General features: G+C 42.7%; 1 protein-coding gene across 1 annotated transcript in view; it reads left to right on the top strand.

The window, feature by feature from the left end:
* Positions 1-2,485: 2,485 nt before the first annotated feature.
* Positions 2,486-22,351, top strand: part of scyl2 (SCY1 like pseudokinase 2) — a 91,720-nt gene continuing 71,854 nt past the window's right edge. Inside the window, exons 1-2 of the mRNA XM_072268201.1 lie at positions 2,486-2,663; positions 14,297-14,494. Of these exons, the coding sequence (XP_072124302.1) occupies positions 14,318-14,494 (177 nt within the window). The 5' untranslated portion in view covers positions 2,486-2,663; positions 14,297-14,317. The remainder of the gene's footprint in view (positions 2,664-14,296; positions 14,495-22,351) is intronic.

The following is a 22,351-nucleotide window of genomic DNA, read 5'->3' on the forward strand; positions in this document are numbered from 1 at the left end:
CCATCTAGATATGCAAGCCTGGACAGTAGGATATGGAAAGCAAGCTGTTGCCCATGTATCAAGCTCCCCCTCTCCATGTATCTGATGAACTCAAAGGAACAGCAGAGACCAATACAGTTTGGTACCAGAACCATTGCAGGAGTTGTCAGTCAGCATTGAGCTCAATGTGGAAGTGCCTTAGGCACTCCAGCTCCAGACTTTTCCCTCAGGGTTTATTCCTGAAGCCTTCCCCATGAGTGGGTATAGCCACAAGGCAGCAGAGGTCTGAGATCAGAGTTTTCCTCCTCCTTGATGAGCTGCCAACCACAGCTGATGAGCCCCATCTGCCCAAAGCGACTGGTTTTAAGTTGCCAGTAGCCCACCTTTGCCCCTTCTCCTGTCAGTAGAAATGGTTCAGCTGGGCTTAATAGGTAAGCCACACGTGAAGGCCAGGAGCTAGACTTGGTTGTCAGAGGCTATTTGAGGTGCATGCCATTGGGAGCATTTCATTGGTAGTGGGGGCTTATCCCCATTACTAGTGCCAGCTCTAACAACCTTAAGGCCCCAAGGTATATGCTGGGTATACATAAAGTTTCATGCTAATGTAACTTGATGTCATGTTTGTAATATAATGTAATGCAATGTCAAGTTTGTAATATCATGTAATGTGATGTCATCAATGCACAAAGGAGTTGAAGGAACTCAGCAGGTCTGGCAATCCAGATGAAGGGTCTTGTCTTGAACATCAGCTGTCTATTTCGTTCCATAGATGTTGTCTTGTGTGCTGAGATCCTGCATCTCCTTTGTGATGCATATTTTCGGCATGCTCTGTCTCCTATGTCCCCATAATGTTAGTTTGTATTATAATATGTGCTCCAAGGCACACACTCAATGATTTAGGAATAGGTTCTCCACCTTGAACATGACTTTCTTATTCCTTTTAGTGTAATTTATAGACTTCTATATCCTTGCAGTCTTCTGCTGCTGCAGACCCACATATTTCATGTTATACGTCAGCGATAATAAATCTGATTCTGATATTTGCTGCAATGTATGTAATGTTATGTAATATCACGTTTGTCATGAAATCCAAAGGCTGTTGCCTTTCTGTTGACCCAGCACATAGATGTAATCATAAGGAAAGCCCAGCAATGCCTTGGGTTTCGTAGGAGGTTTGGCTTGTCACTGAACATGAGCAAACTTCTACAGACGTACTGTTGGAAGTATCCTACTGGTTGCATCATGGCCAGGTACAACAATTTGAATGTGCCAGAAATTAAGAAGCTACAGAGAGTCGTGGATACTGCCCAGTACATCACAGGCACACCTCTTTCTCCCCCTATTGGTCATATCTTCAGGCAGCACTGCCTCAAGAAGGCAACATCCATCACCAAAGATTCCCGCCTTCTGTGTGTTTTGCCACCTTTTCACAGCCACCATTGGGCTCGAGGTACAGAGGCCTGAAATCCCACACAATCGAGTTCACGAACAACTTTTTTTTTATTCAAAAATAAATATATACAATAAACCATTCAATAACTTTTCATCTTTTACATACGTTTCCATTATACTCAGTAAAATACCCGTGTTTATAGCCACCCACGTGGCACTCCAGTAGTTCAGCTTAGCATCTCATTGTTGAGGGGTATACTCCCCGCCCACCGACCCCTCCCACTCCCACGGGTGGAGAAACCTATACTGTGGTCCTTCCCCACCGGGCCCTTGCGGTGGCTGCACCAAGTTTCAGTGCGTCCCTCAGCACGTACTCCTGCAGCCGAGAGTGTGCCAATCGGCAGCATTCTCCCACGGACATCTCCATGTGCTGGCAGATCACCAAGTTTCGGGCTGACCAAAGAGCGTCTTTCACCGAGTTGATGATCTGCCAGCAGCACCGGATGTTGGTCTCCGTGTGCGTCCCCGGGAACAGCCCGTAGATCAGAGAGTCCTCTGTCACGCAGCTGCTGGGGATGAAACGTGACACTAGCCCGTCCATCCTCCTCCACACCCTCTTTGCGAACTGGCAGTGTGCAAAGAGGTGGGTCACAGACTCCTCCTCACTGCAGTCCTCCCGTGGGCAGTGGGGTGCGGAGGTGACGTTCCGGGCGTACAGGAGGGCTCTGACTGGGAGGGCCCCTTTCACGAACAACTAGTTTTCTTCAACCATTTGGTTCTTGAACCAATCAGCACAACCCCAAACATCACTGCTCAGTATAACAACACTAGAACCACTTTACATTAAAATGGTCTCTTTTTGTTCTAATTGTGCTCGTAAGATTTGAGAATAATGTATAGTATGTTTAATTCACGTTTTATTTGTGAATGTTGTTTCTTTGATGCTCTGTAGTTGTGATGCTGCTGCAAGCAAGTGTTTGATTGAACCTTGTACGTATGACAATGAACTTGACGTTGATTTGAGCAGCTGGGTGTTGCAGCCCAGGTGAGTGACACCTGAGTAGACGCCCCACCTGTAGCCACGCCCCTTGAGGTCGGCGTGACGTGTCTGGGCGGAAGCGGAAGTGAGGTATGCGGCAGGGTGTTTCGTGAGTGTTGTGATGGCGCAGGGCCTGCGCCTGCCGGTGCCGCCGTGACATCGATGGGGCCTGAGTGAGCCGATAGACTGACCCTCCCTAGCTTCCGCGCTCCCACCGCCAAGGCGGCCTCAAAGCACCGCTTTACACCTTCAGGTGACGGCCCCGGGGTGGGGTGGAGCGGGGAAGTTGCGGCGAATCCGGGCCCGGGGATATTCGTGGTGGACGAAGCCGCTGTGACCTGGGGGGAACAGGGAAAGGCTCAGTCCGAGAGGTGAAGCCCTGGCCCCAGAAGCTGCTCGGTGGGCTGAGGTTGAGTCACAAGAGCGCGGAGGCCCAGTCGTCCATGCTACCCAACTGTACTGATCCCCGTCTACCAAAACTTATTTCGTGTCCCCTTCTGTATGTTGGAGATCCAGGTGCTCGTCTCCATGCTGATTAAATGTCGTGATCCTAAGCGCAAGTCGTTTTTCTTTCAGGTCACAGTTCAAATCTTTTATTTCCCATTCAGTCCCTCGTCACATTCCTAAAAACCAGATGTTTGATTTTAGAGTCCTGACCGTACCCTGTCTCAGATCCAAATCCCATCTGTCATTCCCGACACCCTATTGTTTTTATTTCATTGATTGCACCGCCCCATTAAGCATTGTGATCCAGATTCTAACCTCTCTCTGAATGAAAACGTATGGCTGGTGGATCTTTATATGTCTTGAGAGTCTCTGCTTTCACCTCCTCCTCAGACAATGCCTTCCCTCTGGATGAATTTTTTTTTACTTAGATCCCCTTGAAGTCTCCTAAACCCTTTCCCTCTCCGTGGAAGTGATTATACAGATATATAGGGCAGTAAAGAAGACATATGGTATGTTTTCCTTTATTAGTCAAGGAATTGATTTCAAGTTCAAATGTTATATTGCAGCTTTACCAGACTCTAGTTTGGCTGCATCTAGAGTATTTTATACAGTTTTATTTGCCATGTGATGGGAAGAATGTTGAGACTTGGAGAGGGTGCAGAAGAGGTTTACCAGAATGCTGCCTTGATTAAAGTGCATGTACTATAAAGAGAGCTTGGACAGATTTGTGTTGTTTTCTCTGAGGCGGTGGAGGTGAGGGGAGATCCTCACAGATACTTATAAGATTATGAGAGGCATAACTATAGTAGACAGAGAGTACCTTTTTCTCTTCAGCATATTATTTGTTTTTTTCTGGCCATTGCCAGCTTGGTGTTTGTGGAAATTTGCTGTCTTGTTTCCTACATTATGTCACTGGTTGTACGTAAAATGTACTTCATGGGCTGTCAAAATACCTTGCTACTGTTAAGGTTGCATTAGCTCCTAGAGAAATACAAACCTTTCTTTTTATTGGGGTTATTGATTTAGAATACTGATTATTAGGAGACAGGGACTTGAGTTCTTGATGAGCATGTGGGCTTCATGCCGACAACAGTTATCTGAGCAAATGCTGCTTTATGTAATATAATTTTCTTGTGAGATTCTGTGGCAGAGATTTGATTTGCATTATTGTATCATCTTTAAAGAATAAAGGCCCAGTCAAGTCTTTGCTTTATTGGATGGCAAACAAAGTTTCAAATTGACATGATTAATCTCTAAACACCTTGCGTCAGGGGAAATAATTACATTTAAGCACTCCAAGTAATTTATTTTTTTCCTTTATTCCTTCTCAAAATAAAACATGTCAAAAGCAAGAAAGCTCCGATTCCTAATGAGAACACACTTGATTGGTAACTTCTGTTTATGTTGCACCTTCTGCCTGCAGACTCATCCTCGGGTGCTGAAGGAACATTGTTTCTCAGTTTCGTGAACAAAGTGCAGTGGGCTAACCACTGAAAGGCTAAAATTTGAGAATATAATTGTCCCTCAGTCAGCAAATAATTTCTGTTTCTCTTTCAAAGATGTTTGGTCAGTTTTAAGAGTCAGAAGGCCTCTGATTTCTGGCTCTTAGATCAGGTCTGGATGTGCTTGATTTGTTGCTTTAACAACAGAATAAGTAAATCTCTTGGGCATTTGTTTTTTCGGAGAAGGTTATGCTCATTTCTTAGAACATAGGACTATGCAGCACAGTAGAGCCTTCAGCCCATGATGTTGAGCTGACCTTTTTGACCAAGGTCAATCTATCCTTCCCTCCCACATTGCCCTCCATTTTTCTTTTAAAAGCCCCTCATGTATTTGCGTCATCACCACCCCTGGCAGGGCACTCCACGCCCCCACCACACTATGTTTAAAAAAAAAACTACTTCTGACATCCCCCTTATACTTTCCTCAATCAGCTAAAAAATTATCTCCCCCCCCCCCCCGGAGAAAAAGTCACTGACTGTCTTCTCTATCTATGCCTCTGATCACCTTCCACACCTCTATCAAGTCACCTCTCATCCTCCTTTGCTCCAGAGAGAAAAGTCCTAGCTCAGTCAACCTACCCTCTTAAGACATACTCTCCAATCCAGGAAGCATCCTGGTAAATCTACTCTTCAGCCTCTCTAAAGCTTCCACACATCCTTGCCATGATGAAGAAACCAGAACCGAACACAATATATGACATGTGGTCTAACCAGAGTTTTTTAAGGAGCTGTAGTTCTTAATCTCAGCCCCAAACTAATGAAGGCCAACACACCATCTGCCTTCTTGACTTAGGAACTATGAGGGATCTATGGACATGGACTCTGAAATCCCTCTGTTCCTCCAGACTACAAATAAACCTTGTAGTCCACCTTCAAATTCAATCTTCAATGTATCACTTCAGACTTTTCTAGATGGCACTCCAGCTGCCATCTCTGCATCCTATCTATGTCCTTTTGTAGCCTACGTCAACCCACACAATCCACAACACCAGCAACCACTGTGTCATCTGCAAACCCACCTTTCCACTTCCTCATTCAAGTCATTTATAAAAATCACAAAGAGCACGGGTTGCAGAAGCCTGTGCTTCTCCAAATGCTCAAAAATCCTGTCTCTAAGGATCCTCTGATAGTCTGTCTACCAGTGGCATAAGGCTCACTGGCCAATACCCCTATTACTTTTCTTGACCCAGTGAATAACAGTTTCCATCCTCCAATCTTCTGGTACTATTTCTTGTCCTTATTTTTTTTTGAAAGCGCTGTCCTTTTCTACATCATGTGAATCTTGTGACACTAATTCTAATTAGAAAGATAATTTAGAAAACTGTTAATCTTGACTGTTATTGATGAAAATAAAGGGCCTCTTCATATTCTGAAGAATTTAGAATGAATTATATTTTATTGTACATAATATTTTATTTGTATCCTAATGAATACTCTAATGAACTTGCATGGCATTCTGCTATGGTGGTGAAACATTTATAAATATCCATTAAGTTGAAGTAGAATAAAAGGCTTTTTAACTGTTAATGCACATTACAGTGAGATGAATTAATGCTCTGTAATTTGTTCATAGCTGGGTTACCATGACTGCGGTTTCTAGTTGAGTGATAACCCAGTGCAGTGGAGGTCATAGAGCAACCAGTGGACAGGACTGGGTCGGTGAGTTTGCATGTGCCAATGCTTGAAGCCATCCGACACACGGGTGGTTGTTGAATAAAGCAAATAGTTAGAAACCTATGGAATTCAGGCAGTGCTTGTGGGAGCTGAAAGAAAGCGATACGGTCAATGACCTTTGCTTTTCGAGATGTGGATCTTTTTTTTTGTAAACCATTAGATGCAAACTTAGTTAATGATTTTAAATCAGATTGATAATGGTGTAAAAGGATGTGGAGCTGAGGCATTTGTTTTGAGTTTGGATACAGAGTAGCTGTGGATCAGACTGAATGATGGAATGGACTGATGGTTGGAGTTGGGTCCTTGCAACTTGCATCTCCATTCTAATATCCTGAATCTTCATAGAAACATGGAATTTAGGGTGGCATGGTAGCCTAACAGTTAGCATCATTTTGCAGTGATCGTTGATGGGGTTCAATTCCTGTCAAGTAGTTTGTACATTCTCCTTGTGATGCTGGTGTGCTTTTTTGCCCGTAGTATTAGTGTAGTTTGACCAGAACAAACTATTGATGATGTTTACACAGAAGAACTTGAAGCTCTGAAACATCTCCACCTCAGCACCATTGATACATCTAATGAAAATGGATAAATACAAGAGAAAACGGAACAGGGAGATACATGGGGGTTTATTGGGGAGGGGGAGGAGGTTGATGTGTAGAAAGGCTTTGTTGAATAAAAGATTTACGCCTTCACATATGGAAGAGATAGCACCACAGTCAATGTCCAGAACAACAGGTTAAAGGAACTTTAGTTTGACTTTGTCTTTGCTGCTGTTTCTGGGCTTTGCTTCATGCAGACTGATTGCCATGCTTTCTTGCATTACACCAGTAACTACATTGTCTGTGTAAAAAAGAAAATTAATAGTAATCTGAGCTGAAAAATAAAACAACAGACCAGAAAGGAACTGACAAGCCAATTCCCTCTTCATATGATATAAGAACGGTAAAATGTCCACAAGACAGATGCTGTTGAACTGACCAACTACACACTGGATTCCCATAATTTCCAGCAGCAGAGAACTGCCTATCACCAGCCCTCACCTGGATCCATCCATCACCTGCGCTATGTTGTGTAACATGAAGAGGGAATTGGCTTGTGTTTTACTTTTCAGTTCGTGCTTCTATGAACTTTTAACACAGCCAATGTAGTTACTTCTGTAACGCAGGAAAGCATGGCAATCAGTCTGCATGAATCAACAGTAAAATACAAAGTCAAAGTTGTGTCTTGTCATGTGCAAAGGTGCAATGATAAACAGACTTGCAGCAGCATCACAGACACACAGCATCATATAAGCAGCATCCAGAAGAAAAGTGGAAACAAATGTGCCATGGATAACGGGCTCCCCTCTGTGGACTCTGTCTAAACTTCTCACTGCCATGGCAAAGCCGCCAAAGACCTCACCCTGCCTGGACATTCTCTCCTCCGCTCCCGCTCTCCCCCTCCCCACCCTAAATCAGGCAGAAGATACATGCACCACCATGCTCAAGGACAGCTCCAATCCTACTGTTATAAGGCTATTAAATGTTCCCTTCTTAAATTGTGGACTCTTGACTTCCCAATCTATCAGATTATGGCTTTTCCCCTTATTGCTGCACTTTCTCTGCAACACTTCATTCTCATAAAGCAACACACACAAAATGCTGGAGGAACTCAGCGGGTCAGGCATAAATAAGTCAACGTTTTGGGCCGAGACCCTTCATCAGGACAATTCTTTATTCTTTTATTGTTTCCTTTGCATGATCTCGATGCACTGTTCTAATGAATTGATCTGTATGAATGGCATGCTAAACAAGTACTTCACTGTAGCACAGTACACGAGACAGTAGTAAACTAATTTACTAATTTAGAGGTGGCTGTATTTAGGATATAAACTTACACTAACTTTAACTTTCAGAAAGTTGGTTGAATGTTAAACTTTGCCTGGAAGTAACGCACAAAAAGCTGAAGATCAGGCAGAATCTATGGAGGGAACTGGACAGTCAACATTTCAATTTGAGACCCTGCATCTGAACTGATTTCCCTCAAATGTACCCTTCCTTTCTCCACTCCCCCCCTCCCCCACTGCCTGATCTGCTGAATTTCCTCCAGCTTTTCGTGTATTCCTTCAAATTACAGTTTCTGCAGTCTTTTGTGTCTTCATTTATCTGGAAGTGATTGGCTAACACCAGATGCTGCTGCTTTTGTGAAATGAGTCGAGGTATGGAATTGCTTCACCATTGGTTTATCAAAGGGCATGTTTAAAATGGTATTTACACTGGAGCTGCATATGAATGAGACCCGAGAGATCGATAAAACTCCCAAAATAGCCAAAGTACAGGTTGCAGGAGAAGTATAAATCAGACTTGTCAGCCTAGAGAAAGAGAGCAAAGGGAGAATGTGATTGCCTGGGTACACGAAGACTACCTAACCACGTTTGTGAGATGTGTCCTACTTTCCAGCCAATCTAGTGACTGCAGCAGCACTGTTGGAGCCATTTGTTATTGCAATGTTTATAGATATCCCTTAGTTCTCGGGGAGAAGGCCACAGTGACAGATGCAATTTTAATTTTGTTTTAACCCTTCTGCTGATATGATAGAATTGCCTCTGGTTACTTCATCTCCGGAGTTCCCTGAGGAATTCTCTGCCTCTTTTTTTAAAATTTTGAAGATTAGCTTTATTTGTCACTCATACATGGAAGCATGCAGTGAAATGCTTCATTTGAGTCAATGACCAGCATAGTCCGAACATGTGCTCTGGGCAGCCTGCAGGTGTGGCCATGTTTTTAGCACCAACTTAGAATGCCCACAGCTGACTAACCCTAATCTTTACATCTTTGGATTGTGGGACGAAAGTGGAGCACCAGGAGGCAACCCATGTGGTCACAGGGAAAACATACAAACTGTACAGACAGTAACAGGAATTGAACCCTGATCAGCAGCACTGTAATAGCGTTACACTGACAACTATACTACCAAGCCACCCCCTTGCAATGTCCCTGAACTGCTACTTTGACCAAGCTTTTGATCGCCAGAACTAATTTGTCCTTGTAGTCTGTTGAATTTTGTATGATAATCTCCCTTGTAATAGCCTTAATCCATGTTTACTATGCAACAGCTGCTAAGCAAAATAATAAGTAGGTGTTGTACAAGGCAGAAGAGTCTTACAAGAGACTCTTCTAACTAGATGAACCAAGGGACTCACAGAATACTGGTAGCTTGGAACCAGGATTGCATTGCCTTGAACTGCCATTCGAAAATGAATACATTTTGCAGTTACCAAAGCTGATTTATGGATCCGTGGGAGGTGTAAGTATTCTTTTCATGGTGATTTCAATGTTGGGTGTTGACAGGTTCATTGATTTTGGAGAGAATCCAGTTAGGCTATGAAAATGTTTTATGTTCAGGATGTAGTCTGCTGGTGATCAGAAACAGGAGCAAGCTGTAAATGAGTTTGAGCCAGTGAGAAGACACTTTATTAGGTACATCTGTACACCTCATTTTTGCAAATACCAATGCAGCCAATCATGTGGCAGCAACTCAATGCATAAAAGCACACATACATGATCAGGAGGTTCAGTTGCTGTTCAGACCAAACATCAGAATGGAGAAGAAAGTGACTTTGACCATGGAATGAATGATTAATGGTGCCAGACAAGTTGGTTTGAGTATTTCAAAAACAGCTGATCTGCTGGGATTTTCAGGTGCAACAGTCTCTAAAGTTTACAGAGAATGGTGCGAAAATTTCTTTTAAAAATCCACTGAGTGGCAGTTCTGTGAGCGAGAACACCTTGTTAATGAGAGAGGTCAGAGGAGAATGGCCTGACTGGTTCAAGCTGACAGGAATGTGACAGTCACTCAAATAACCATGTATTAGAAAAGCATCTCCGAACGCACAACACATCAAACTTTGAAGACCACACTAGAAATTCCAGTCTCCGGGGCCAACCAACGATGCTTTTGTCTTTTTTAAACAATTGTTTTACAATTGTAGGACGATGCTGGATGTTAAGAACTTTAACTGCTGCTGGTCTACTCCTACAGTGGGCTGCTCTTTGGTGGAGGAGGTGGACTTCATGTGGACCATGTTGCTCCCTGCTACAGAAAGGCATCAGAGTCAGTGCGCGAGGGCGGTGTGCAGTCTATCAGCGAGTGATTGCCTTGGACTTTCCTCTTGCAATCATAAGATTGTTGAACATTGGTAATGTAAACTGCAAGTCTGTTTTCCCTTGTTTTTTGGCGAGACAGAGGGCAGCAGAGCTGCATGGCCTTGGTTGTAGTGAGGACTAGACCTCAGGCCATGGGCTTGCTTGTTGCAGTAGTCCAGGAGAGGCGACACTGGAGGCTCTGTCGCATGGTGTCCACGCTTGGTTGGAGTCTGGCCCCTCCAGTGTTCAATTGGTGGAAGACAAGCTGGATTATGTGTGTGCATACATGCGTTTGACTTTGGACTGCTGAGAACTACTTGTTTTTGCCAATAACATCTATGCTTCATAAACTTACAGGACACATCACTCAGAGACTTGGGCAATAGGTTTTTTTTGTGCAACTGTATGTTTACTTGTTACCCCATATGTGGTCTTTGCTGTGTATGACTGTTGGTGCTGTGTTTGCACCTTGATCCTGGAAGAAATCTATTTTGTTTGGCTGTATTCATGGGGATTCATGTATGGTTGAATAATAATTAAACTTCAACTAAACTTGAAACTAATAAAGTAGCCACTGAGTGTATATTAAATAAAAACAGCTGATGCTTTAACATTGCATTTATATGGAACAACTTGTGTTGTAAAATGTTTCAGAATGATTCACAGGATCAGTCTAGATGTGCCGAATGGCTTAATGCTGCTCTTTATGTCTTGTGGTCTTATGAATGAATTAGAATCCGTTTTAATATCAATGGCATATGTTGGGAAATATATCGTTTTGCAGCAGCAGTACATTGTAATGCATAGTAATAAAAACTATAAATTGTCATAAAAATGAAGTACATATAAAAAATAATAGTGCAGAGAGAGAGAGAGAGGAAAAAGTACTGAGTAACTATTCATGGGTTCAATGTACTTTCAGAAATCTGATGGAGGGGAAGAAGCTGTTCCTCAAATGTTGAGTATGTGTCTTCAGACTCCTGTATCTCCTTGATGGTAGCAATGAGAAGAGGCATGTCTTGGGTGATTGGGGTTCTTAATGATGAACACTACCTTTTTGAGGCATTGCCTATTGAAGGTGGCCTGGATGCTGGGGAGCCTAATTCTCATGATGGTGCTGGCTAAGTTTGCAAACCTGTGCAACTTTTTCTGATTTTGTGCAGTGGCCCCACTGTGCCAGGTGGTGATGCAACCAGTTAGAACGCTCTCCACAGTACATCTACTTAAAATCTTATCTGTTCTTATGTGACTGGTCGTACTAAATCAGGTATCAGTAAAGCAGTATGGTAACGGTTGAGGGGTTGAGATTGAGGGAGAAGAGGGTGAGGTGGAGATCAATAACTTTGATTAAGGAGCTAATTCTCTGCCCTGGGAATTCTTGAGCTATTTGTATTTTTCTAAAACCCTACACTATTACAGCTCGGGGCGTTGGAGTTCAGACTTCAATTCCAGCTTCCTCTGTAAGATGTTTGAATGTCCTTCCTGTGAGTGCATGGGTTTCCTCTGGGTGTTTTGATTTCTTTCCACAGTCCAAAGATGTACAGGTTAGTAGGAATTGTAAATTGAAATTGTAAGTTGTCCTGTGACTAGGGTAGGATTAAATAGGTAAGTTGCTGGGCGGTGTGGCTTGTTGGGCCAGAAAGGCCTGTTATGCACTGTATCTCTAAATAAATAATACAAATAAGTCTCTCTCCCACTGCCTTATGTTTGGGTGTTGTTAATGTTAATAATTGAGGCTGTAGATTTTGTGGGTCAAAAATAAAGGACTTCTGGAGGCCAAGTCATTGGGTGTATTTAAGCAGAGGTTGATAGTCTTTTGATTAGTGAGGATGTCAGAGGATTCAGGGAGAAGGCAGGAGAATGGGATTGAGAAGGATAATACATCAGCCGTGGTGGAATGGCGGAATGGACTCTCTGGGTTGAATTCTGCTCCTATGTCTTGTGGTTATCAAACAAAATTTGACTGAATCACATGGAAATAGTGGCATAGCAGTTAGTGCAGTAATTTCAGGTTCAAATCCAGCTGCTCTCTGTAAGGAGTTTGTACGGTTTCCTTGTGACCCCATGGGTTTCCTCCAGGTGCTCTGGTTTCCTCACACAGTGCAAAGATGTATAGGTTAGGGTTACACACACAAAATGCTGGAGGAACTCAGCAGGCCAGGCAGCACCAGTGGAAAAGAGTATAATCAATGTTCCGGGCCAAGAGCCTTCATCAGACTCTTCCATAGATGCTGCCTGGCCTGCTGAGTTCCTCCAGCATTCTGTGTATGTTGCTCGGATTTCCAGCCTCTACAGATTTTCTCTTGTTAGTGTATGGGTTAGGGTGAGTAAGTTGTGGGCCCATCATAAGACTGTAAGATATAGGAATAGAATTGGGCCATTACATCATCGAGTCTGCTCCACCATTTTGTGATGGCTGACGTGTTTCCTTCTCAGTCCTGATCTCTTGCCTTCACCCTGTATTTCTTCATGCCCTGACTACTCAGGAATCTATCAACCGCTTCCTTAAATATACATAATGACTTGGCCTCCATTGCTGCCTATAGCAAAGAATTCTGCAGATTCACTACTCTCTGGCTAAAGAAATAAATCATCTCCGTTCTAAATGGATGTTCCTCTATTCTGAGCCTGTGTCTGAGTCTCTCCCCTACCATAGGAAGCATCCTCTTTACATCCACTGTATTGAGGCCTTTCAACATTGATAGGTCACCTCTCATTCTTCTGAATTCCAGTGAGTACAGGCCCAGAGCCATAAACACGCCTTATATGACAAGACTTTCAATCTTGAAATCATTTTCATGAACCGCCTTTGAATGCTCTCCAATGTCAGCGTATCCTCTCTTAAATAAGGGGCCCAAAGCTGCTCTCAATACTCCCAAGCGAGGCCTCACCAGAGCCTTATAAAGTCTCAATATTATTCCTTCCTTTTATACTCTAGTCCTCTTGAACTGAATGTTAACATCCCATCTGCCTTCCTCACCACTAACCCACCCGCAAACTACCCTTCAGGGAATCCCGAATGAGGACTCCCAAGTCCCTTTGCCCCTCAGATTCTTGAATTTTCTCATCATTTAGAAAATAGTCTGTGGTTTTTATTTGTGACCATAGATTTCCTGATACTGTATTCCTTCTACAATTTCTTTGCCCATTCTCCTAGTCTATCTTAAGTTCTTCTGTACTCTTTACTTCCTCAGCACTATCTGCACCTCCACCTACCTTTGTATCTTCCGCAAACTTCGCCACAAAGCTGTCAAATCTGTCATCCAAATCATTGACATATAACGTGAAAAGAAGCCGTCCCAACGCAAGACCCCTGTAGAATACCACTAGTCACCGCAGCCAACCAGAAAAGGCTCACTTTATTCCCAGTCCTTGCCTCCTTCCAATCAGCCAATTCTCTGGTATTTTTCCTGTAATACCATGGGCTCTTAACTTGTTAAACAGTCTCGTGTGGCACCTTGTTAAAGGCATTCTGAAAATCCAAGTACACAACATCTACCAATTCTCCTTTGTTCTGTTTGTTATTTCTTCATAGAATTCCAACAGATTTGTCAGGCAAGCTTTTCCTGTAAGGAAACCACTCTGACTTTGGCCTATTTTATCTAGTGCCTCAAAGTACTCTGAAGCCACATCCTTAACAATTGACTTCAACATCTTCCCAACCACTGAGGGCAGACTAACTGGTCTATAATTTCTTTTCTTTTGTCTCTCTCTCCCTTCATGAAGAGTGGAGTGACACTTGCAATTTTCCAGTTCATCGGAACCATGTCAGAATCTAGTGATTCTTGAAAGATTGTTACTAATGTCTTCACAATCTCCTCAGACACCTCTTGTTCAGCAGAATACAACAAGCAACTAAAAAACTTGTGAATTAAGTCCCTTTCCTCCTTCCCAGCAATGCACACACACCGACAGTCCTTCAACTGTAGGACATGTTTCCGTACCTCCAGGCTTTGGCCACAGGGCTTTGACCGAATGAAACCGACCACTTGTCAATTAGCTGCATGAACAGCTCCTAAGAGAAATTAATCAGATCCCTCTCAGCACTGCTTTGATTGGTGTTGCAACAGTACCCACGAGGAGCATGTAGGGGTTGATTTTTCTAAAGCTGATTCCCTATTCTTCCATTCTTCCTGCAGGTAACGCACTCATCAGAAACCATGGAGTCCATGCTTAATAAACTAAAAAGCACTGTTACCAAGGTAACAGCAGATGTTACCAGTGCAGTGATGGGAAATCCCATAACCAGGGAGTTTGATGTGGGACGCCACATAGCTAGTTGTGGCTCAGGAATGGCCTGGAAGATTTTTCATGGTGTAAAGAAGTCAACAAAACAGGTAAAACGATGTTTAACATTTTTTTCCAATGTAGAATTTTATTTTTTAAAAAAGATGGAACAGTACAGCACAGTACAGGTCCTTTGGAGTGCAATGATCTGCCAATCTCTTAACCTCCTCCAAGATCAATCTAACCCTTCTTTCCCCCATTGGCTTCCATTTTGTCATTTATCCATGTGCCTTCTAAGAATCTCTTTAAGTGTCCCTAATGTATCTGCCTCTATCACCACCCATATCAGCGCGTCCCACACACTCACCACCCTCTGTGTAAAAAAACAAAATCCTACCTCTGTCATCCCCTCTATACTTAAAATTATGCCATAGCCATTGCCACCCTGGGGAAAAAGTCTGGCTGTCCTACTCCATTGATGGTTCTTATCATCTTGTACACCTCTCAAGTTATCTCTCATCCTCCTTTGATCCAAAGAGAAAAGCCCTTGCTCACTCAACCTAACCTCATTAAACATGCTGTCTAGTCCAGGCAGTATTCTAGTAAATCTCTTTTACACCATATCTTTCTTATAACGAGCGATCAGAACTAGGCACAATTTCCCACGTGTGGTCTGACCAGAGTTTTAAGGAGTTGCAACATTACCTCACAGCTCTTGAACTCAATCCCTCAGCTCATGAAGGCCAACACACCATATGCCTTCATAACCAGTGGCAACTTTGAGAGATCTATGGACATGAACCCCATGATCCCATTGTTCCTCTACGCTGTCTTAAACCTTAAAGCTAAGATTAGCTTGATGATCTAAATGCCTTTGCCTCTTCCTTTCATTCCTGGCTTCAGGTCTACTAAAATTGCAGCCTTTTCCCTGACTCACCCCTTTGATCCCTCATGCTGTGCTGACTGACTTGTGTAATGGGTCCATTTTAAAATTTTCAACTGTGGTTTCAATCCTTCTGTGGCTTTTGTAAACTCCTACATCCTTACAGCACCTTGATATCTCTGTGCTCCTGCATTTATGATCTTGTGGTCATTCTTGAATTGTTCTTCAGTTGGTCACAAAAAGTCAAAGCTTATCGTCATATGCACAAGTCCAAGGACAGCTTACTTGGAGCACTATTACTAGCATGCAGCATCAGATAAGCAGCATTCACAAGAAAAAACAAATTCTACATAAATTATGCACAACTTTTAGAAGAACAAACATAGAATTAGATCAGAAATCAAGCAAAGTCCATTTTAGTGAAAAGTGTTTGAAATGTTACTAAACTCTCGTGATTAGGGTTTTGCCAGTTGGTTCAAGACATAGGAGCAGAATTAGCCATTTGCCCCACCATGTCTTCTCTGCCATTCTATCATGGCTGATTTAATATAGCAGCTGTTCTTGACCTGGTGGTGTGGGATTTCAGGCTTCTGTACCTTCTGCCCCATGGTGTGCGTAAGTATCTACAAGAAGATGCCATGAGCTAGATGGTGGGGATCTTTTATGATGAATGTTGTCTTCTTGAACCTGATAATAGCAGTGAGAGATGGCATGAAGACATCAACTGCCATGCTGCTTATTCTGGAATACCCTTCATAAAGATCTCCTCCTCTGATAGGAATGCTATTTTTCCTTCTTTAAAAACCTTTGTTTTTACCCTTCTAACTATCTGCTTTAATATTTTCTAATATACTCATTATAAATTTTCAATGCATAGTTAATCCCTTGAAGCACCTCGGAACATTTTGTTACGTTAATGGTGGTACATAAATTGTTATTATTTCAGAGAACTGAAGTAAAAAACTTTCTCTTATGGCCATTCAACCACAAAACTACAAAATAATTGCTAACATGTTGTATTGCTGGTTTGTAGGACTACTCAGTCCAATTGAACTGAGTAAGGTGGTGGTAGGTTTTTCATTTCAAAGTTCAAGGTAAATTTATTATCAAGCTACATGCATGTCACTATATACAACACTGAGATTAATTTTCTTGTGGGCATTCACAGTAAGTACAAAGAAGTATAATAAAATCAATGAAAAACTGTATGCAATGAGATGGACAAACAACCAGTGTGCAAAGTACAACAAATTGTGCAAATACAAAAAAGAAAAACGAAATAATAAATAAATAAATAATGAATATCGAGAACATGAGATGAAGAGTCCTTGAAAGTGAGTCCATAGGTTGTGGAACCAGTTCAATGTTGTGGGTGAATGAAGTTATTCCCTCTAGTTCTAGAGCCTGATGGTTGAGAGGTAATAACTGTTCCTGAACCTGGTGGTGTGGGAATTGAGGCTTATCACCTTTCTGATGGTAGCAGCGAGAAGAGAGTATGGCCTGGTTGGTGTGGGTCCTTGATGATGGATGCTGCTTTTCTGCAACAGCGTTGCATGCAAATGTGCACAGTGGTGGGGAAGGCTTTACTTGTGATGGACTAGGCTGTGTTCACTACTTTTTGTACTTACTCCCTTTCATCCATCACTCTTCTCTTTTTCCCTAGGCCAACTCCTTTATCTAACTCATCGGCTCCTTTTTGGAGTCATCCCATGTTACAACAGTGGCCATTCTTCAGAGTGATAACAGGCTTTGGAATGTCCTGTCTTAAAAAACACATTTTTATTCATTTTAGTTTCCCACAATCTCAAAATCTGGTCCATCAGGCAGGAGGTTCAGGAGCCTGAAGGTTCACACCTCAAAAAAGCTACTTTTCATGGCATTTATATTCTCTGTATGTATGTCTGAGACAACAATACACTTGAATTTAAATTCCAACCCAAAGATCAAGTGGAACCCAACATGGTTTTGGATGAGTGAAAGGTTACTAAATCATAATTCATGTTTAAATGATTTTATATAGTGCAGGGATCACATTTGATTCTTCAAACTGCTTTGGTTATTTTTTCCTAAATTATCAACTGTTTCTTTTGCTTTGCTAAGTGGGGATTTTAAGGTGGCTAATATGAGGGGACGCACCTTTCAGGTGATTGCAGGATAGTATAAGTGAGATATCAGAGGTAGGTGTCTTTACACACAGCAGTGGGCGCGTTGGGCTGGAAGGACCTGTTTCCGTGCTGTAACTCTAAATAAACAGACAGACAGGATCCCTCTTCTCCAATTACAATGTTTATGACCTTTCAGTCTTGATATTGTGGTAAATCTTCATTTTGTTCTTTCCAAGGTCCCAGTGTTCACAAGTTTCTCAGAAATTCACACCATATTCGTGGCCATCAGTTTGTGCAATTTTTTTTTACAGTTGACATGAAGGTTGACGGTGATGTGGGTAGTGTAGAAGGTTGTAGGTTATAGGAGGACTTTGACAGAGCTGGACTGAGAAGTGTCAGCTGGAGTTCCATCCAAAAAAGTGTGAAATGCTTCACTTTGGAAGGTAAACTTGAAACTGTGTACAAGGTTAATGGCAGGATTCTTAAATGTGTGAAGGAACACAGGGATCTTGGAGTTTGCATCCATAGATCCCTCAAAGTTGCAGCACAAGTTGATAAGCGTGGTTAAAGTATAAGGTGAGTTGGTCTTCATTATTTGGGGGGGGGGATTGAGTTCAAGAGCTATGTTTTTTTAAATTTATATGTAAGCAACCCCCCCCCCCCCCAAAAATCAGGCTCATATGCAAATTTATCTGGTGGCCAGCTCTGCTGACAGCCACGGGACTCAGCAGTGAGGCCACCTTTCAGAAACAATATATGTCTAGGGTCGGTATAATTTGGGGTTCAACCAAACAGGAAAGTTGCGATGTTCCGATTAACGGAATCCCAATTTGAACGAATGCTGTGAAAATACTGCTCATACACAGTTATCAGTTGGTTAGAAGTAACTGATTGTACATTGCATACAATTATAAAGAAAGTCTATTTATTAATTTCAGTTTTATCGAACAGTTATTAAGAGAAAGAAAAGGGAAAAAAAGGCCATTAGAGTTAAACTGGTCTAAATGTGCACATGGCATTGGCATTTGCCCAAAAGCTGGGTATGACCATTATTCACGATACTGAATTCTCATCACCAGTCACTGGTAGAGCTTCCCATCTTGGACTCCTTTGTCTCGCAAAGCACCCCTTGCAATCATTTCTTCCCGTCAGATCGAATCCTATGGCCATCTCTCCTGATCTTCTCTTCTTTGCATCACCCACTAAAAAGATCATGAACCCCACTGGTGTCCATCACAGAACTCTCTCCACCCAGCTCTCTCTAGAACCTTCTCCCAATTCCAGCATCCTGATTGGCTGACATAATGTTCCTAAGTTGAACATCATAGCCCCTTGTCTTTAGCTGAAACCAAAACATTCTACAAGCAGGACAGACTGCTTTTACAGAAATCTACGAAGTAAAAATACCCTACCCTGCAGCATTAGAACCAGGGCATTACATATATATATATAAGATCATAAGATAGAGGAGCAGAATTAGGCCATTCAGCCCATCAAGTCTGCTCTGCCTTCTCGCCATATCCTTTGATGCCCTGACCAATCAGGAAACTATCAAATTCCACTTTAAATATACCCACAGACCTGGCCTCCACCACAGTCTGTAGCAGAGCATTCCACAGATTCACTACACTCTGGCTAAAAATATTGCACCTTACCTCTGTTCTAAAAGGTTGCCCTTCAATTTTGAGGCTGTGCCCTCTAGTTCTGCATAACCCCCATCATAGGAAACATCCTCTCCACACCCATCTTATCTAGTCCTTTCAATATTCAGTATGTTTCAAAGAGATTCCCCCCGCAATCTTCTAAATTCTAGTGAGTACAGGTCCAAAGCTGCCAAATGCTCCTCATATACCCTTCATTCCCGGAATCTTCCTCATGAATCTCCTGTGGACTTTCTCCAATGACAACACATCTTTTCTGAGATATTGCGTCCAAAATTATAGACAATACTTCAAGTGCAGCCTGACTGGTGTCTTATAAAGCCTCAGCATTATCCCCTTGCTTTTATACTCTATTCCCCTTGAAATGAATGCCAAGATTGCATTTACCTTCTGGTCCAGGTGACCTATCCACCTTAACGCCTTTCAGTTTGTCTAGTACTTTCTCCTTCATGATAGCAATGGCACTCACTCTTGCTGCCCGATGCTCATGGACCTCCAGCACAGTGAAGAATGATGCAAAGTACGTATTAAGTTCATCTGCCATTTCTTTGTCCCTTATTACTACCTCACCAGCATGATTTTCCAGAGGTCCAATATCAACTGTCACCTCCCTTTAACTCTTTATATAACTCAAAAAAACTTTTAGTATCCTGCTTTATATTATTGGCTAGTTTGCTCTCATATTTCATCTTTTCCCTTCTTATATCTTTCTTAGTTGCCTTTTGTTGGATTTTAAAAGCTTCTCAATCATGCAACTTCCCACTGTCTTTTGCTACCTTATATGCCCTTTCCTTGGCTTTTATGCAGTCCTTAACTTCCCTTTTGAGCTATGGTTGTCTACCCCTGTCATTTGGGAGCAACTCCTATGAGATATATCTATCCTGCGCCTTGTGAGCTATTCCCAGAAACTTCAACCATCTCTGCTCTGCTGTCACCCCTACTTGTATCCTCCTCCAATCCACCTGGGTAACCTTCTCTCTCATGCCTCTGTAATTCCCTTTATTCCATTGCGATACTGATACATGTGACTTGTGCTTCTCCCTCCCAAATTGCAGTATGAATTCAATCATATTAGATTATGGAGACACGCAGTCCTCTTTTATTGTCATTTAGTAATGCATGCATTAAGAAATGATACAATATTTCCTCCAGTGTGATACCACAAAACACAGGATAGACCAAGACTGAAAAAGCTAACAAAACCACATAATTATGATATAGTTACAACAGTGCAACAATACCATAACTTGATGAAGAAGTCCATGAGCACAGTAAAAAGTTCAAAGTCTCTCAAATGTCCCACATCTCACGCAGACGGGAGAAGGAAGAAAAACTCTCCCTGCCAAGCCCGACCACAGTCCGACTCTGAGTCATCCGAAAACTTCGAGCCTCCGATCAGCTCTCTGACACCGAGTACGGAGCGCCATCTCTGTCCGAATGATTCGACCTCAGTCTCGGTTGCCAACAGCAGGGAAAGCCGGGGATTTTGAGGCCTTCCCTCCAGAAGATTCCCGACTGTGCAGTAACAACAGCAGCGAACTGGCGTTTCAGAAATTTCTCCAGCTGTTCCTCTGTGCTTTCACGTCTGTCTCCATCAAATCAAAATTGTCTACGGTCCCTACTTAACAGATACAATATCATTTTTCACCGGAGGGCTGCGCACGCATGGTGTGCTGCTCTCTCTCCTCCCGCCGTTATGATCACTGTCCTAAGGGTTCCTTTACGTTATGCTCCCTAATAAGATCTGGGTTACTATACAACATCCAATCTAAGGTAGCCTTTCCCATAATAGGCTGAAGCACAAGCTGCTCTATAAAGTCGTCTCACAGGTACTCAACAAATTCCCTCTCTTGCAATCTGACACCAACCTGATTTTCCCAATCCCCTTGCATATTGAAGTCCCCCATTACAATACATTACCCTTATTACATGCCTTTTCCAGCTCTCTTTGCAATCTGAACCCCATATCTTGACTACTATTTGGAGGCCTATGTGTGATTTCCATAGTGGTTTTTTACCCTTGCAGTTTCTTAACTCCACCACAAGGATTCAACATTCTCTGATATTGTGTCACCTCTTTTTAAAGATGTAATTCCATCTCTTCTCAACAGAGCCACACCACCACCTATGCCTTCCTGCTTCTCCTTTCAATACAAAGTATATCTTTGATGCTAGTTCCCAATTATGGCCTTATTGCAGCCACGACTCAGTGATGCCCACAATGTCATACCAACCAATCTCTAATTGTGCCACGAGTTCGTTGACCTTATTTTGAATGCCACGTACATTTAAATACAGCACCTTCAGTCCTGCCGCCTTTGCCCTTTTGCATTTTGCCTCCGTGATGCAATTTAACTCTTTGCTCTGTCTGCATTTGTACTCAATCATCGGCTTGTCCTTCTTTACATTCATGTTACACCCACCAGCTACTTGTAAACCTGCTGGCTCATTGTCAGCTGTATCAGACTGCTTCCCATCCCCCTGCCATATTAGTTTAAACCACTCAACAGCTCTAGTAAACTTGCCCGCAAGTATATTGGTCCCCCCTCGGATTAAATTGTACCCAGCCCCTTTTGTACAGGTCCCACCTGCCCGAGAAGAGATCCCAATTATCCAGAAATCTGAATCCCTGTCCCCTGCTCCAATTTTTCAGCCACACATTTATCTGCCACGTCATTCTATTCTTATCCACACTGTCGCATGGCACAGGCAGCAATCCCAAAATTATTACCCTTGAGGTTCTGCTCCTCAACTTCCTTTCTAACTTCTTGTATTTTGTTTTCAGAACTTCCTCTCTTTTTCTATCTATGTCATTGGTACCAATATATACCACGACTTCTGGCTGCTCACCCTCCCTTTTCAGGATATTGTGGACGCGTTCAGAAACATCGTAGATCCTGGCACCTGGGAAGCCAACTACCATCTGTGTTTCCTTTTCGCATCCACAGGATCACCTGTCTGTCCTCTATTATTGTAGCGTCCTCTATTGCTGCTGCTATCTTCTTCAGTATCCTACCCTTCTGAGCCACAGGGCCAGGCTCAGTGTCAGAGGCACGGCCGCTGTTGCTTCCCCCAGGTAGGTCATCCCCTCCCCCCAACAGTACTCAAAATAGAATACTTATTGTTGAAGGGGATGGACACAGGGCTGCTCTCAACTGTCTGATGCTCTCCCTTCCCCTTTATCTGTCTCCTGCAGCCTTGGGGTGACTACCTCCCTGTAGCTCCTGCCTATCACTTCTTCACTTTCCTTAATAAGCCAAAGGTCACTGAGCTGCAGCTTCAGTTCCTTAACACGGTCTCTAAGTCTCCTGGAAATCC

The sequence above is a fragment of the Mobula birostris genome, chromosome 9 (genome assembly GCF_030028105.1).
Source record: "Mobula birostris isolate sMobBir1 chromosome 9, sMobBir1.hap1, whole genome shotgun sequence".
Classification (NCBI taxonomy): domain Eukaryota; kingdom Metazoa; phylum Chordata; class Chondrichthyes; order Myliobatiformes; family Myliobatidae; genus Mobula; species Mobula birostris.